The sequence below is a fragment of the Aulonocara sp. 'chitande type north' Nkhata Bay genome, linkage group LG13 (assembly GCF_057382095.1).
Source record: "Aulonocara sp. 'chitande type north' Nkhata Bay isolate Kocher_YH1m ecotype deep benthic linkage group LG13, A_spYH_male_GT1.1, whole genome shotgun sequence".
Classification (NCBI taxonomy): Eukaryota; Metazoa; Chordata; class Actinopteri; order Cichliformes; family Cichlidae; genus Aulonocara; species Aulonocara sp. 'chitande type north' Nkhata Bay.
Window position 1 is genome coordinate 20,853,739 of NC_141356.1, and position 16,396 is coordinate 20,870,134.

The window sequence follows — 16,396 nt, forward strand, 5'->3', positions numbered from 1 at the left end:
TCCATTCATAATTCTGTTTCTATGTGGCAGTGCTGCCCTCGCTCCCTGATCCCATTTCCCCATAAGTCATTAAACATCAGGAAGCCACATGCAGTCCTGGCATTTAAGCAGCCACAGCACAGAGAACATTGTTCTTAAGGATTGTGGCAGAATGAGAAATAAAGCCAACATTGACCTTTAAACAAAACTAATTTTGGAAGTTTTGTTACAAAAATGAAGCAGTGTATGGATTTTGTGTGTGTGTGCAGACTCACTCACCACTTCTTGTCTGCTCTGATTTGATAAAACCCAATTACCTGCCCCTTGATTGTGGCTTATTTCAACCTAACTCTTAACTCAATTCTTAAGGTGACACGGATGCCATCAAGTCCAAAGAATATGTGACATTTTCTTGATCCACCATATTAACAAATGACCCCTTTCAATTGCTTTTGTGCTGGTAACATGCAGTGTTACCATTCAATATACATTTAGCTTTGGAGCTGCCAAGTCAACCACAGTTATGGGGCTGTCATTAGCGAATCAGATGGAAATGGATAATTGAACAGGAAGGAAGCCGGTAAAGAGGTGGGAGGATAAAAACTGAGAATGAGAATGGAAGTACTTAGAGAGGTTAACAGCAGAATATGACTATGTTAGCACTTACTGGGAGGTAATGTCATTTACACAATGTACCCACAACACATACTGAATTTGGAGCACATTTACACGTGTTAAAGGACAGAGATAATACCACTGAGAACACACACACTGATTTCCAGACAAGACAGCACAACATTCAGTCTCAGAGGGTATTTTCACTGGTTCCTTTGGTTACCATAATCCAAAGATTCTTATGTTTTTGCCTACACCACATTTTTAAAATTAATTATTAACAGTGAAAAAGATCCGTGTTGCATTTCAGTTAAATGTCAGCACAATAGCATGAGGTAACTTTTTTCCATAGATAAATGATATTCATTGAACTTAGTATTTTCCCTTTGGTCATCCACCCACAGAGGCTCTATGCTCCACCAGTGGAGCCATCCACATAGATTCAGAATAACTGAAATAATGCACAGAGATGCACATATATGGACTCTGTCCAAAATGGATCAGAGTCAGACATGCATTAGCTAATTAGCTAAAAAAAAGAAAGAATGAAAACTGAGCCAAAAAAGATTTGAAGATAATGAATCCTTACCCGAAACAAGCTTGATTTCAGCTCATCCCAACAAAAAGACATGAGAGGTCTAAAAGGATAAAGATGATGTCATTTTAAACATTGACTACTGAGTTTATTGTATGTGCGTGGTTTTATGGTTACACACAAGGTTACATAGATTAATGTTAGCATGTATGGTGGGATATTATATTTTAATGTACACCTTTATGCATTTTTATGTATAGTTATTTTTAATGCTATATTTTCAAATGGGTGTCTCTGTTCTCAGTGCAGGACAATTTTCATTTTTGAATTTCATGAGCTTTATCATTCACTGCCCATCTGCCTTAAAACACACACACGCACATACGTGCGCTCACACACTACTTGGGTATCATTTATATTGATGCACAGAGCCTTGACCCTGCCTGAAATCATCAAGTACAATTAAGACACCATGATGACAAAGAGTAGAGCTTGTGTTGCCTCTAGAACCAGACAGACAAATATCAGCTGACAATAGCAGACATTATGTATGTTTCCAATAGAGATGCCCTCATCCTGATGTCACACCAGCTGGTTTATTGACTACCATGTGCACTTGAATTCTGGAGTCAGAAGTGACCGTATTTGGATAAGGTGGAGCTGGTGACCCTGGAAACCTGATTCGAAGTATATACCTTTCTTTGCAGTTTAATACACACTTACTGATGGGATTCATTTCAAAAGGATCACAAGTTCACTGAAGGAGTGAGTTCAGACAATGACATTATATAGATTTTTTTTTTTTACATTATATTGATTTAGTGTTTCATGAAAACTGATTTTTTTAGTGACTCTATTTCAAGGGATTGCGAGGCACCTCTGCAGGGGCTTCACTTCTCTGGCCTGGTGGCTATATTTGTACTTTTTCTGTTAATGCTAGGCCTTCAGTGCTGCCACTTTCAGTTTTTCAGCTGTGGGGTTTCTTTGCTTTAATGTTTGGTTTTATGCAAGTATCACTATCAAGTCAAAGTGTCAGTAACCAGATCTCAATCAGACTGCGTTCCTGTAACTTGTTTCCAAACTGCTGGCTTAATCTGAGCATCCCATAAACGCCCGTATGCATACTGTTCCTTTTTTCACCCGTAGTTATTCTGCCATCAGCCTCGTCTCCTGGGGGCTTCCCATGACACAGCGCTTCTTCCTCATCGAACTCTTTCCACTCTCTATTCATACACCACTTTGCATTTAATCATTAGTTAGTTAAAACTGAGATTTTATTTTCAAAATAAGTTGTGTTTCTCTTTTAATACAAAGAAGCGGCTTGTTGCTGCAACATTCTTGCCTGTGCTGGATTATGGTGATATTCTATATATGAATGCTTCTGCTCAATGTCTTCGAATGGTTGATTCTGTGTATCATGCTTCTCTGAGGTTCATCACTAACTGTAAATTTCAGACTCACCACTGTGAGTTATACTCTCAGGTAGGATGGCCTGCTTTGGTAAGTCGGAGGAACTCTCATTTATACAGTTTTATATATAAGGCGATACTTGGGTTGCTGCCTTCTTATATATGTTCCCTGCTTGTAATGAAACATGCTGGCCGGTATTCTCTTCGTCCGCATGGTTACTTGTTGCTTTCTGTTCCATTTGCCCGAACTGAACTTGGTAAAAGAGCTTTTGTCCATTTAGCACCCTCGGCCTGGAACAAACTGCAGAAGGAATGGAAAATGACTGAATTCATTTCATTAAGTGATTTTAAATCTAAACTACGAATCCTTGAGGCCAAGTCCATAACATGCAACTGTTTCAATTAGATTGATTGTCATTTTAACTGACTTTTTATTTTATTTGAATTTTATTGAATTTTATTTTTATTTTATTTGTATTCTTTCACTTATTGTTGCATGTGTGTTGTTGCTGCCTGTGTTTGAGTAATTTCTGTAACTGTGAGACATCTGCTGCTGCCTATCTTGGCCAGGTCTCCCTTGAAAAAGAGGTTTTTAATCTCAATGGGATCTTCCTGGTTAAATAAAGGTTAATAAATAAATAAAAATTAGTTATTATCAATCTCTTGCTCTCCTCCACAGCATGTCTTTTGTCCTGTTTCCCTCTCCTCACCCCAACTGCTTACGTCAGATGTCTGTCCCTCTGGTTCTCCTGGTGGTTTCTTCCTCTTAGAAGGGAGTTTTTCCTTCCCACTGTTGCCAATCGCTTAGTCATTGGGGATTTGTCTAATTGTTGGTGTTTTCTCTCTGTTATTGTAAGGCCTTTATTTTACAATATAAAGGGCCTTGCTGTGAACATAAAATGAACTGAACTGAGCAGTGAAACGACCAAAACATGCCATGAAAGCAGCATCACCACATTTCACATGTAAACTACCTGAAAAACTGATTACTGATCAGACGCAAGATTTTGATTAGATGAAATTAATACTTGTGCTGTAAATCTGTGCAAGATTTTTAGGGATTTATTTGAAATCAAGAGTACTCAGCTTTGAGTATGAGAATGAATCTCTCAAGGTAACGCCTCAGGAAATGGACTCTGCTTGTCCTGACACTAAATAACTGAGACTAACAGAGGGAGATTGACCAATTCTCTAACCGGAACAGCAAAAGGAGAGACAAGAGAGGTGAAGGGGGCAAGGGGCCAGAGGAAAGGAAGAGAGTCATCAAATATTAAGTAGTAGCCTCAGCAGAACAAGAGATAATAATTGTTTAAGTGCTTCTTTTCAGAGCCTTTCTCCCCTCCCCTTGATTTATTTATTAAACAAAGTTTTTTTTCCCCCAGAGCACAGTCTAAGAAAATTGTCCTAACCTAATATTATTTTGCGCTTTCATAACTCTGTATGTGTGGCTGTCCTTTACATGCACAGCACAACCAGTTTAAGGAGGTCTATGTGAAGTTCACCTAATGGATTTTCTGTGTTATCAACTAACTAACCTTTTTAAGAGTCAGTGACGGGACTTGTCTGAACCAGGATCATGATTCAGACTGCAAACTGTCATAACAGTCAGGTGTGACTCAGCAAGGAACAGGCCCTGTTATACAAGCAAACTAAGCTGAGAAGAGAGGAACTTATTTTAAATGGTCTCAGTGTAAAACTAGTCATTCTCTGTAGTTCTGTGATGTTTCATTCATTTAAAATAGTGTCTGTAAAATATATGATCAGCAACACTTACAGTATCTTATTCATCTTTGCCAGGTTTGATAATGTTCAGTAGAATTCAGTAAATCAGCATTTTTTTTTTTTTGCATAGACTAGGAGATATTGCAGTATTAAACCACCTTAAATCATTTTCTCATTCAGCATATTACTATAGCCAGATTTTCATGCATAATTAGAATTTTTTTAAATAAAATTTCCAGAAAAAACATGAAAGATAGTCTCAATTATTGAACAAATACTGTGCAGCTCTGCTGTATAATAATATTAAGGGTTGGGCACACTTATTTTCCAAATGGATCGTTAAAACATTACAGAAACTGACAGTGTGATAAGATCTCATTGTTGATTGAATAAGTGCCAGTCAAACCTCAAATGATGGAAAACAGTTCTCTCTAATACATCAATGTTGAAAACAAAGTAGAAGTGGTTAAGAAGAAACTTGGTAATTGCGTTTGTTTCATGTAATAACTTGAGAAAGCCTTTGCCTCATCAGTTTGGTGCAGCGGAAGCTGGACTTTTGAGTCACGTGTTTCGTGTATATCAGCATTTACCCATTAAGACTATTTCCATTGCACTGTAACACATTTTGATTCCATCAATATGCCAACTTTTTGGTCAGCACCAAGTGTGGATACAGTTTTAGTGTCGGTAGAGGGAGGCCTTTAGTGAACTTTCACTTCAAACTTACTTCTTCTTTCATTAGGTTTTTACAGTACATAGCCACTAAGTACTGAGAAAGAATTTCCAGTTTTATAGTTTTTTTCCTGCTGATAATAAAAAAATCATAGTTTAATATTGGACAAATGTAGTTCTGCTCATGATCATCTCATCTCTACACAATGGATGTAAGTCTCAATACAGTATCTGAATCTAACTAATATCCAGTGTTATAAACACAAGTTTGCCTATTCTCTCCACTCTCAACCCTCTTATGTACCTAATAAAAGCATTTTTAACTGGTAATATTAACTGTATAATATTATAATGCAACAATACAGTAAAGGCTACTGTCATCCCTCTTTCCATCTGCCAGCAGGCTTGTCTGAAATCTGATCTCTTGTTTGTTGTATTCTGTTTGGCACAACCCATAAGCCGCCATCACTGTTAAAATGTTGCCTGTATAAATCAATAGTTGACATCCTGCCAGACAGGCAGCCGGAGAGCTTAAAAGAACGTGAGCTTGAGAGAGGTGAAAGAGAGCGAGAAAGGCTGAGAAAGAGGCACAGATGAGGACCAAAAGAGCTGAAGGAAAGACCATTAATGTCCTGTGGGGTCTTTAATAATAGCCATAAAATAATGGCCACCGTGGCAGGAAAATGTAAGAGCAACTGCACATAAGAGAAAATGGCAATGGCACGACTGTTTTAAAAGTGTGTGATGTGAAGGCTTAAGAGGACACAATAGTCTAACTATATAAGGCTAGATTTACCCAAGAGCTGCTGTTAATTACAAAAACAGCTGTCCTAAGCACGTCAGTCATGTTTGCTCAGTTGTGTTGTGTGGCTGTTAGTCAGGACATTGCTTCTCTTTTGAAGGCTAAACATGATTTGTTTTAGAGTAGACTCGCCGCTTGATGATGATCCTTTGGCCATTGTCATGCTAGCTCTTACTGACAGTAAGAGCTGTTTTGAAAAGGGTTACTTAAAAAGGTTAGATACCATAAAACAGTTTAGGTTTAAAATACAGAATAAATAATAAAACATCTTCTCCCCTATGATGATATCTTAGTGGCTCAAAGAGTGACATGAGGATCATTCTCTTTAAAAACTTAAGAGAGTTGTACTGATTTATCTGGTGTACCTGTCAAACAAGTACGTCAATCTGTCAGTCTGAAACTATGCTGTTTTACCAGGTCAAGTCTCCTCTGTCATTTAAATATTCATGTTTGAGAGAGAAACACAAACAAGCACAGTGGCATTTGTGGCATAACTGAAGTTAGGTGTGTGTGGTTTCCCCCCTCAGAAAGGTCATCACAACTTTAGCAGCTGAGTGCAGAGGTTGTTGTGTTATCAACAGTCTGTAGGAGTCTAACCTGCATCGATATAGTGCAGACTGCAGACGCAGTAGTAAATGACTCATGTTATACAAGCGTGTGCAAATCTGCAGACTGACCTTGTGTTTTCTCTAAAACACATGCATTCAAGAGTGGGCAGAGGAAATATATCCACACAGTAGCACTATGACCAACTATGGTCTGTGCAAACATATGCATATGAATGCACGCACACACGCAGATGCTGCTTTGCATTGCAAAACACTGTTTTACAAATTCACCGCAGCAATAATATTTTGTGTACTCATTTGGGTCTCAGCACAAGTCTGCCAGTGAAGGCAAAATCACACAATTAAAGGATGGTTAAAGCAGTTTATTGTAAAGCTTACCTAGGACAGCAACAATCATCTTTGTTCAAAATTTCTGTCTTGATTTATTGACGCATGACAGCAGGGGCTTTGGCTATTAAACACTGTGATATGTTATGACAACCTCAGCAAACAGTAATTAAACTACATTAGATAACATGGGACTGATATAGCCTGCCTGCCCCCTCGTGTTGTGTGTGACACCAACCAATGTACAGACTTACCATTGTGATGTTGGCTAGCACACCCAAGATGGCTTCCAGCCAAGCACATTAGGAATTATTATCCTTAATAAGTTTTCTATTCTCTATAGAAATATTTATAACAAAGTTACAGCCATTAGATGCAGTCTTCACTCAGTCATATGAGAAACCCTAATGCTATAATGCAACTCTGAACAGACTTCAAAAGCAATCATTTCTTTTTACATTAAGTACACAACGATCGGTGCTTCATGAACACTGCCAAAAACTCTTTCTGTCATCAACAAATCTGAACCTACCAGGACACTAGAGGTATAGTTAAGTGAAGATATGGAAACCCTTAATGTCATTTAGTCCTCTACAACACTCAATAACAATAGGATCTTATTAATATTCCAAACAGATGCTTGAGTCTCAAGTTTTCAAGCATATACTGCATGACTGGGTGTTGTCACTGGTATGCGCTGCATATTTATTTTAAATAATGAAACAATGCAAAGCGTTACCAGAAAAACTGCTCGAGCCTGAAGAAAGTCAGACTCTCATACAAAAGTTGCAAAATAATTAAAGGCTTTAATAATGGGGACATTAAAGCGCTATATGACCCCCATTTATTTCCCCCACTGTGTGCTCATTTCTTTCTTCCGGCTAAACACGAGCATTTTAACCAGAGTGTTTCATAACTCAGGTGATACAGACCCAGGATTTACAGCCTATGCCTACACTTAACATGTAAAGCAATCCTAGGCTAACAGGTGACAACCAAAGCAAAGGACAGCATGTTAGGTGAAGACCCAGAAGCTTCTGCTACTGCTGCACAGACACACAAAGTCAGAGAGACACTGGATCATTTAAAAAATAGAAAGATATACAAGGAAGTACAGCTTATTATATAAGGAGGAAACTTACCGTCATGTTCCATGACTTGACCCAGGGAATATTATCAGCAGTTTGAGTTGATCCTTGCCTCTTCCAGACACACAGCCTCTCTGCCTCCAGCCCTCCCCCTTGCCAGTTCCCCCTCCCTCTTTCTCACCGTCTGCCTGCTTTTCCTATTCTTTCTCTCTCTCTCTCTCTCTCTCTCTGTTCCTGTATTACCCTCTCTGCCTCTCTCTCTCAGTCTCTCTACACTGTCTGCTACTCACTTGCTCCTCCTCCCTTCCTCCCTTCCATCTGCATCCCTTCGCTCCAGAAAAGACCATTAAAAGTTAATGTTTGTTTCCATCTCAGGTCCTCGTTCTCTCTCCCAGTCCCATCCTGCGTTTATCTCCATCAAACTGTCAGTCAAGTTTTTCCTTCTTCTTACGGCTACCCAGTCTGGCTCCATGCTCATCTATTTTTTTTTTAACTCTACCCCATCCCCATGGGTTAAAATCCCACAGTGACGTAAAGAGGAAGGAAGAAAAAGAAGAAGCAGAAGAAAAATATGGCACAGCAGATGCAATCATTCAAACACACACTCGCATAGTAGAAAAACTACATAGAATTCATACACGCCAGTCCTAATAATCTAATGCATTTTTACTGTTGTATGCTGTTTGTTGAAATTGCTAATGCTTTGGCAGTTGCATACCTAAACTTCCATGCTAGTAAATCAAACCAATATGATTAGATTAGATTAGATTAGATTAGATAGAACTTTATTAATCCCTCGGGTGGGTTCCTCTGGGAAATTCGATTTCCAAAAAAGCACAGCACCGACAGAAGTTACAGAGTTACAGAATATTATACACACACACACACACACACACACACACACACACACACACACACACACACACACACACACACACACACACACACACACATATATATAAATACAGAGACAATATAAATAAAATATACGAAGGGGATAAATAGAATGAATAGGAATAAAAAATAAATAAAAAATAAAAAATAAAATATGAACTGAATACCTGCATGGGTTTTCTCTAGGTTCCTCCTGCAGGTCAAAGACATGAACTGCAAGAGCTGAACTCAGGGGTGGGCAATTAATTTTCTCAAGGGGTCACATAAGAAACTGGGGTTGTTTTGGAGGGCGCCTATATGTTTATAAGAGATAAAATTAGTATTAAGCAGAATAAGGTAACTCAGTTCTGCTTAATTGATATTACGCAAAATTGGATTGACCAAATGGGTGCACTCCTCCCAGTTTTTTTTTTTTACGTGGCCCCTTGGGAAAATGAATTTCCTGGTGATTGTAAGTTGTAAGTGTGTGGTTGTCAGTCTCTCCGTTTTAGCTTCATGATGATGAACCAGTGTGTGCCCCAATATCAGCTTGGAGAGGCTCCAATGCTTGTGACTCTGAGTTGAACGAGTAGTTAATATAATAAATGGTTGAATTGAAAGGAAAATAAGAGAAAAATAAACAAAAGGTAATGTATTGTGTATATAAATATGTCTCAAATGCAGTGATATAAAGCATCATAAAAGCCACAAATTGCATAGCTCAAGCACACGTCATGTGCTACCCATAAAAACAAAAAACAATAAGAAAAAAAACACTTCCTCATACCAGCTTAACCACCATGGCCATAACTCAAGAAATCATACAGTAAAGCCTAAAGCAAAACATTAATACACGAAAGTCACAACTGAACTCACATATGAAACCTGAAAGGGGAAAGAGGAGTCCAAACACACAAGTCTTAGGGCATAGGTGAAACTAATGAGAAATCAAAAAGGAAGCAAAAATATCAGAGATGCACAAAAAACTCTTTACCAAAATAAAACAGGAACTGAGAATGATTAAAAACAAGAAAACAAACAGACACATAAACAGAGTTAGACAAAAATCAGGAAACACACCAGGACACATTAGGAAAATATGAAAACCAGAAACCCAAGAATGGATTTCAGTTAAATGAACAGGGACCGTGACCATGACACACTGTTATAATCCCCTTAAAAATGGAAAAAAAAATTCCACACTATAACGGAGGAATGGAAAGACAGATGTGGTCATATTTCACAAGGTTTTCAGATACTGAATTTTTACTGTCCACCTCTTAATTTAATTAATTACTAAGTATTAAGTACACACACTGAGTCTGAAAAGACACGGACGTAAACTGCAGCTGTCTAGTGGCCTTTTCCCCCTCCTCGTTTTAACCCCATTTATGGCTTATTGAATATTACAGTTAAGAAGACAGCTGAAGACTGTGGCCCAACGACAAGAATATAAACATAACATTTGTGAGAATCATATCTCTATAAAAATCAACAAACATACTCACACACAATGAGAGAGAGTCAGGTGAGGGCAGGTAGAATAAAAAATGCAAGAAAGATGAAGTGCCATGGCCTCTGGTCTGGTTACAAGGTTTTTGGGTGGTTTTGTTGTTTTCACTCTTGTTCTAGCGCTTTACATTTTTCATTGTGTGCTCTTGATTCTTGCTTTGATTTTTATCTAAATTCAACATTTCTTTATCTTTGTTTTGTGTATTTGCTGTATTCCACTGAGGAGTCTAAGTTTTATTTCATCTAGATTATTATCATTATTATTAGTAGTAGTAGTCTCCCTAGTGTCTATGTTTATGCCTCCCTCTGTGTGCCTTTGTTCCTGACTTCTTATTAAATTCCATCCATCCATTCGCTTCCGCTTATCCTTTTCAGGGTCGCGGGGGGCGCTGGAGCCTATCCCAGCTGTCATAGGGCGAAAGGCGGGGTACACCCTGGACAGGTCGCCAGTCTGTCGCAGGGCTAACACACAGGGACAGACAACCAGTCACATTCACATTCACTCGCACATTCACACCTAGTGGCAATTTGGATTATCCAATTAACCTATCCCCACAAGCTGCATGTCTTTGGACGGTGGGAGGAAGCCGGAGTACCCGGAGAGAACCCACGCAAACACGGGGAGAACATGCAAACTCCACACAGAAAGACCCCGGCCTGATGTTGGAATTGACCTTCTTGCTGTGAGGCAACAGTGCTAACCACTGTGCCACCGTGCTGCCCTTCTTATTAAATGTTTCTATTAAATTTTGTGTTTGGCTATTTCCTGTTTTACTTTGAAGGTTAGTTCTCTCTTTCCCTGACTGTTTGTACCTGATGTTAATGGTTTCCTCTAGTGTTCTGCCTGCTCCCCCAATTAGTGCTCTGTGTTTATATATAGCCCTGTGTTCCTCCTTTGTCTGCTAGTTCATCTGTTATGCTCCTCGGTGTGCTCTGTCTCTGTGCTCATCTTTGGTTCTATTTGTGCCTTTTGGGACTTTGTTAATGTTCAAGTTTCTTATCAGCCTTTTGTTGCCAAGCCTGCTTGGGTCCTTTCCTCATCGCTTTCTGTGGTACTAAGAGCCAGATAGATGGTTATTTCCTCTCTCTTCGTTTCTCCCATTTACACACACACACACACACAGGCGCGCGCACTAAATAATTAAATAAGTTTTATATCAACAAAAGTTAGGATTATTGCGTGTCTCCTTTAGATATCTGCTGCATATTTATGTTGGCTGTGCACGTCTACTAAGCACAGGTGATTTTTAATTTTCTGTTTATTATAAAGCATATCTATTTCACATTAAAGTCCAATCTGTGGAAAGAAAAAATGGGTCAGAGCACGATAAAATGTGCTGATGGACTGAGAATAACAGATATGCGTGTGTGCATGTGTGCATGTGTGTGTGTGTGCATGTGTGTGTGTGTGCATGTGTGTGTGTAAGCCAGTGTAAACAATGTAAGTTAAGTGGACTGAGAACAAATATGGTGTCCACACACAAACATTAGTGCTACGTGTCAAGTGTCAGTATTTTCCTGTATTATTGTATTTGACTCTCTTATTATTATTTAATTCTGTTCTCAAATGATATTTTTTTTATACATACATATAATTTATCTATCTTATATCTGTATTTTTTAATCACTAGTGTCTCTTTTCTGCTGGATTTTTTAATTAACATACAGAGTGATTATGTAATTCCCACTTCACGCTTAAACATACACTTGCTGTATGTAAACATCATTATTAGAGGCTGTGCAGAGTAATCATCCTGCTCATTTTCAGCCGAGGCGTTTCAACATATATTAATAAAGTTAAAGGCTTATTAAGTAACTGCACAAAGTTACTGTTAGACAGATGGAGGGGGAGTAAGAAACAGAGAAAGTGAGACTTTGACTTTTGATTCAGTCCAATGAAAGGGCTCCCAATAAGCGAGAAGAACAGAAACTGGCTCATCAACTCCAGTAACACCCACCCACACAGGCACACGCATGATCACACGGAAAAGAAGCGAATAGATTAAAAAAGCATTAAAGTGCCAGTATCTAACAAGATAATCAAAAAGAGATGCAGTCTTATTCTCTTTTTCACAGTTTAATGTGAGAGCAACACATAAAGTCCATCCAAAACCTTACCAAGGCTGAGTGTGATTATTAAAAAGGAAAGAAAATCAGTTTCTTAGAATTAGCATTCAAAGAGTGTTCATGAAGATTTCAGGGAGTGTATTAAAAAACCAAGACAACAGAGCTGATCCAGAATAATTATTGGATTTGGAGTTGCCTTTTGTTTGTCTGCTGGCATAATCATGAGGTCATTTAAAATGCAGCAACAGCAGGCCGACAGGTTCTGATGAATTGCGTTCGGAATGTCCCTGTAGAGCAACACATAGGAGAGTTTACTGAACGTATGGCTTACTCACACTTCACTACTGAAAATGAAATAGGTTGTGCATCTGACATCGCTGCAGTCAAGTTTTGGTTAGATTTAAACACAAACTCAAGTTGATCAGGGATTAGGCAAGCTTGGTGATTTGGTAATAAATTATTAGTAAAAGGGTGGGCCAAATGTCAGTGATTGATACTGTTAAAAGCAAACACTGACTGTTAGTTAAAATAGTATGTTCTGTAGATCCATTCTCTGTATTGGCTTCTATGGAGAGCTTGTATATAGTCATTACAACTAGCTTCTCTTCTGCTAGCATGTTAGCTAATGTAACCTTTTATTTTTATTTTTAATATTCCAAGATTAACATTCATTGCAATCCTTGGTATGGGAGTATTGCCTATGTGACTTTTCTGAACAAATTTAAACTGTTTCACCGCTTGAACTGGATGTCACACCTGGGGGGCTTGTTGAAAATGGGTCAAAAGGCATCTTAAGTTATAAAAGATATAAATTTGTTCTTAAAAATCTGCCACTGATATCATATGTTAAAATAAAGCCTGGTTCCAGAGCTGTAGGCTAGGTTTTCAATATTTTTAAACTTTGACGCCAGAAACCAGAGTTAACCATTACCTAATGTCTTGCTTTGCTCAAAACAGGTATAATCACAATGACCCTTTGAGAGCTCGCTGACGTGTTATTTTTAGGGGTGGAATTACTGCCTCACAGCAGGGTCATTGATAAATTCAAATGTGATGGTATTATGTAAAAAACATATATCATCATAAATGTAGCTGAAACAAGGTGGTTGTATTTTGCTACATACTAGCCATAGTCAAATAAGTTAATAGATCCTAAACTGTGGTCTACATTTGGTTACAGACGGATTCCTCTGCTGCCCCATCACTTGGCACACATTTCATGACATCGCTACATCTATCCGTTGTAATTGGAATAAAAAAAAAAATACATTTCACATTAAATATTTTCTTTTTAGAAGCTTTCAATTGACACAGCAAATATTAAACCAAAAATCCTTTCTCTGAATCGTCTATCTCCAGGATTTAGAAATTGAGCTCTCAACAAAATCTATTACAAATTAATGATTTAGTGATTTCCAATTCCATATGAGACTTTTGAAAAGAAAAAGTCGAATGTGGTTATAATAAGTGAACACTGCAACATAGATGGTGTTTTTATTCGCTCCAAAAACAAAAACCATAACTTTTTTGGGGTATGTCAGTGGCTGCTGCAGAAGCCACATCGGTAGCTAAAGATGTGTGGGCAGTGAAGGGGGAAGGGCAGCTCACTGCATTTCAGTACATTTTAACAAGCAGTTATCGCAGGCTAAAAGGGTCTGTAATCAATGTAATTTCGAGGCAAGTACCCGCAAGAAGCCAAGCTACCAGAAAGCTGACACTCCTCTGTTGTCTTCTTTGCTTTGGTCCTCTCCTCCTCCTTAATCATCCAGTCCTCGCATCCCTTTCTGCCTCCTCTCTGCTCTTCGCTGATTTCATAATGTTCCCTTGTCTGCATTCAAATGCCTCACTTGCTTTCCACTCTTTGGTCTGTTTGTTCACTGTTGCTCTTCTTTGTCTTAATTCGTACTTTTTGTTCTTGGCCTTTCCTTCTATCTTTCTCCTCTATTTTCTGGCCTCTTGTACCATTTTATCTCCTCCTCTACTTTATCCCTCTCTAATTAGGACAGCGAAACAGTACCCATCTGGAGGACAACATATTATTTACAAAGTACATCAAAGGCCATCTTAGCATGCGCATTATCCACATATAACCTAAGAGCCGTGAAGTGCATTGGTGTACATGCTTTGTTATTCTTATGCACATTCAGGAAGTGATAGAAAATTACACCAAAAATTAAACTGAATCTTTTGTCAGTCTTTATTCAGACCCACTTTACTCAAAAACTTTCTGCCTTGATTTTGCTCCGGTTACAATTTAGCCACATAATATCTCACAAGACTGTGGTTTCTTATTCATTTTTAAAGGGAATGCTTAGATAATTCACTTTTACTTAAAAGAGCCTATTTTGTTTTATCATTTAATTATGCTTCCTGTTGCCTTGCATGTTCTCAAGTATGTGGGCGGCATTTCCTTTTTATTCTCATATATTTTATAAACAAACCATACTTAGCATGAAAAGAACATCCCTCCCTTCTGCCATTAATCATGCTAATATTCCCCACCGGAGCAATTTTATATTGGGAAGGGACATTTCTCAGAAGCTCGATCAACTTCATCCCTTCTAGTCAAAAAAAAAAGAAAAGAAAAAAATATGATTCTGTAAAATGACAGATATGGTCTGTGTCATTTGCGATGTGTACTACACTATTTCTAATCTCACATCATCTCAGTCAAAATAAACCCAGCCTCCCACCATCAGTCCACACCTGGGTGACGTAATACGTTTGAGTTGATGTGTGCTGTTTTTAAGGATCATTGTTAGGAAAGGTGAAATAGCGCCCCCTGTTGCTACAAATCGTTCAGTTTACAATATAGTGTGTTTTGTACACATTACAGTCATTGTATAGTCTAAACCGGTTGTTTGGAACCTTACATATGTTTAACAGATTTGAGTGAAGATTACATATGTACGGGCACTTATAAGAAATATTTAATAATCTTGCAACTGGTGAAGTTCAAAATGCAAACTGGCAGGAGACATAAATAACTTTGGGCATCTATTTTCCTAACGGCTCCACTCCACAATCATTTCCTGTAATTACAGCCTAACGGTAAACACAGGACACTTACTGTGGCAACTGTAGACAAGCAATATAACTATTAACTATTAACGCAAATGTTATTTGTATGCTATAATGAATTGATCCCATTTAAGAAGAAAAAAAGTCCTCACCAAAAGACAGTGAATTAATAAATGTTATGTCTGCAAACTGTGTCAGAGCAGAGGGAGGCGTGTGAATTGGTCAAACAGCACGGCCCGAGTTAAAACAGTGTAGATGACTGATAGGAAGTGGTTCAAACCACTAAAGCAGTATATAGGCCTGCAAGCCACGGGCTTCAGGCAGCAAAACCCTGACAGTGACATTTAAGAAAGTCACCGCGGACACATGGTTAACACAGTGAAAGAGGTCTCACACTGCATCATTTTAACACCCTGTCCCCGAGTATTGGTTTTACATTTTACCTCTGAGACCTTTCGATATCTAATACCCAAAGAAATAACCGATATTGTTATTATACTGAAACTGCACACTTGCTAACTTCAGTTACTGGTGAATTTAATTATGTGTCACACCCTGACGTGACAAAGACGATCTCCATGCAATTTATTGTGTAACTTTGAGAAAAAAAAATAGGTGTATCCACTATATGGTTATGAATTACAAGTGTTGAATTACTACGGTAATTATTGTGTTCTATGTATGAACTGTATGAATTGTATGAACAAGAAAGCAGAATTAAGTATAAAACAAAACAAACAAACAAAAACTGGCTTCTTTATTTGCTTTTTTTTTTTTTTAATTCAGCCCAAAATGTGAGAGGAAGAGATACGACGACTATTTTGGGTTGGAGAACAGGAAATCAGAGGAAGCAATTTGGAGATGTTGTCTAGCAAGACGTAACTGCTATAACTTGCATAACCTTAACTGTTGATTAAAGAAAGCTAGCTGAAGCCTGTTTTGTGCTTATTAAGCACCTTTGTCTCAAACTTCCTTATTCTTTTTTTTTTCTTGGCCCACTCGTGAGAGGTCTCTCCTACCTGAGCGGGCTCCCCGGAGCTTGAACAAAACTCTAGCTCGAAATCCGGAGGTATCACTCTGAGAGCGGCACCTGTGGCGGGGCCACAGCTGTGGAAAAAGCTTCATCTCCCGGTAGGTATCCCCCTCCTCTTCGTCGGCCATTGTCGCCTCGTCTGTCAACCCGCCAGGCGAGGGGAGTAACAAGT

The 16,396-nt window shown here is 38.4% G+C and overlaps 1 protein-coding gene across 3 annotated transcripts in view; it reads right to left on the minus strand.

Moving 5' to 3' along the window:
- phactr2 (phosphatase and actin regulator 2) overlaps positions 1-16,396 on the minus strand; it is a 43,711-nt gene extending 27,315 nt beyond the window's left edge. For 2 of the 3 annotated variants that reach the window (XM_086259132.1, XM_086259129.1), the window contains exon 1: positions 16,211-16,396. In XM_086259132.1, the coding sequence (XP_086115258.1) occupies positions 16,211-16,352 (142 nt within the window). In that variant the 5' untranslated portion in view covers positions 16,353-16,396. Of the gene's footprint in view, positions 1-7,772; positions 7,865-16,210 lie in introns of those variants that run through there. The other variant, XM_086259131.1, reaches the window with a different exon arrangement.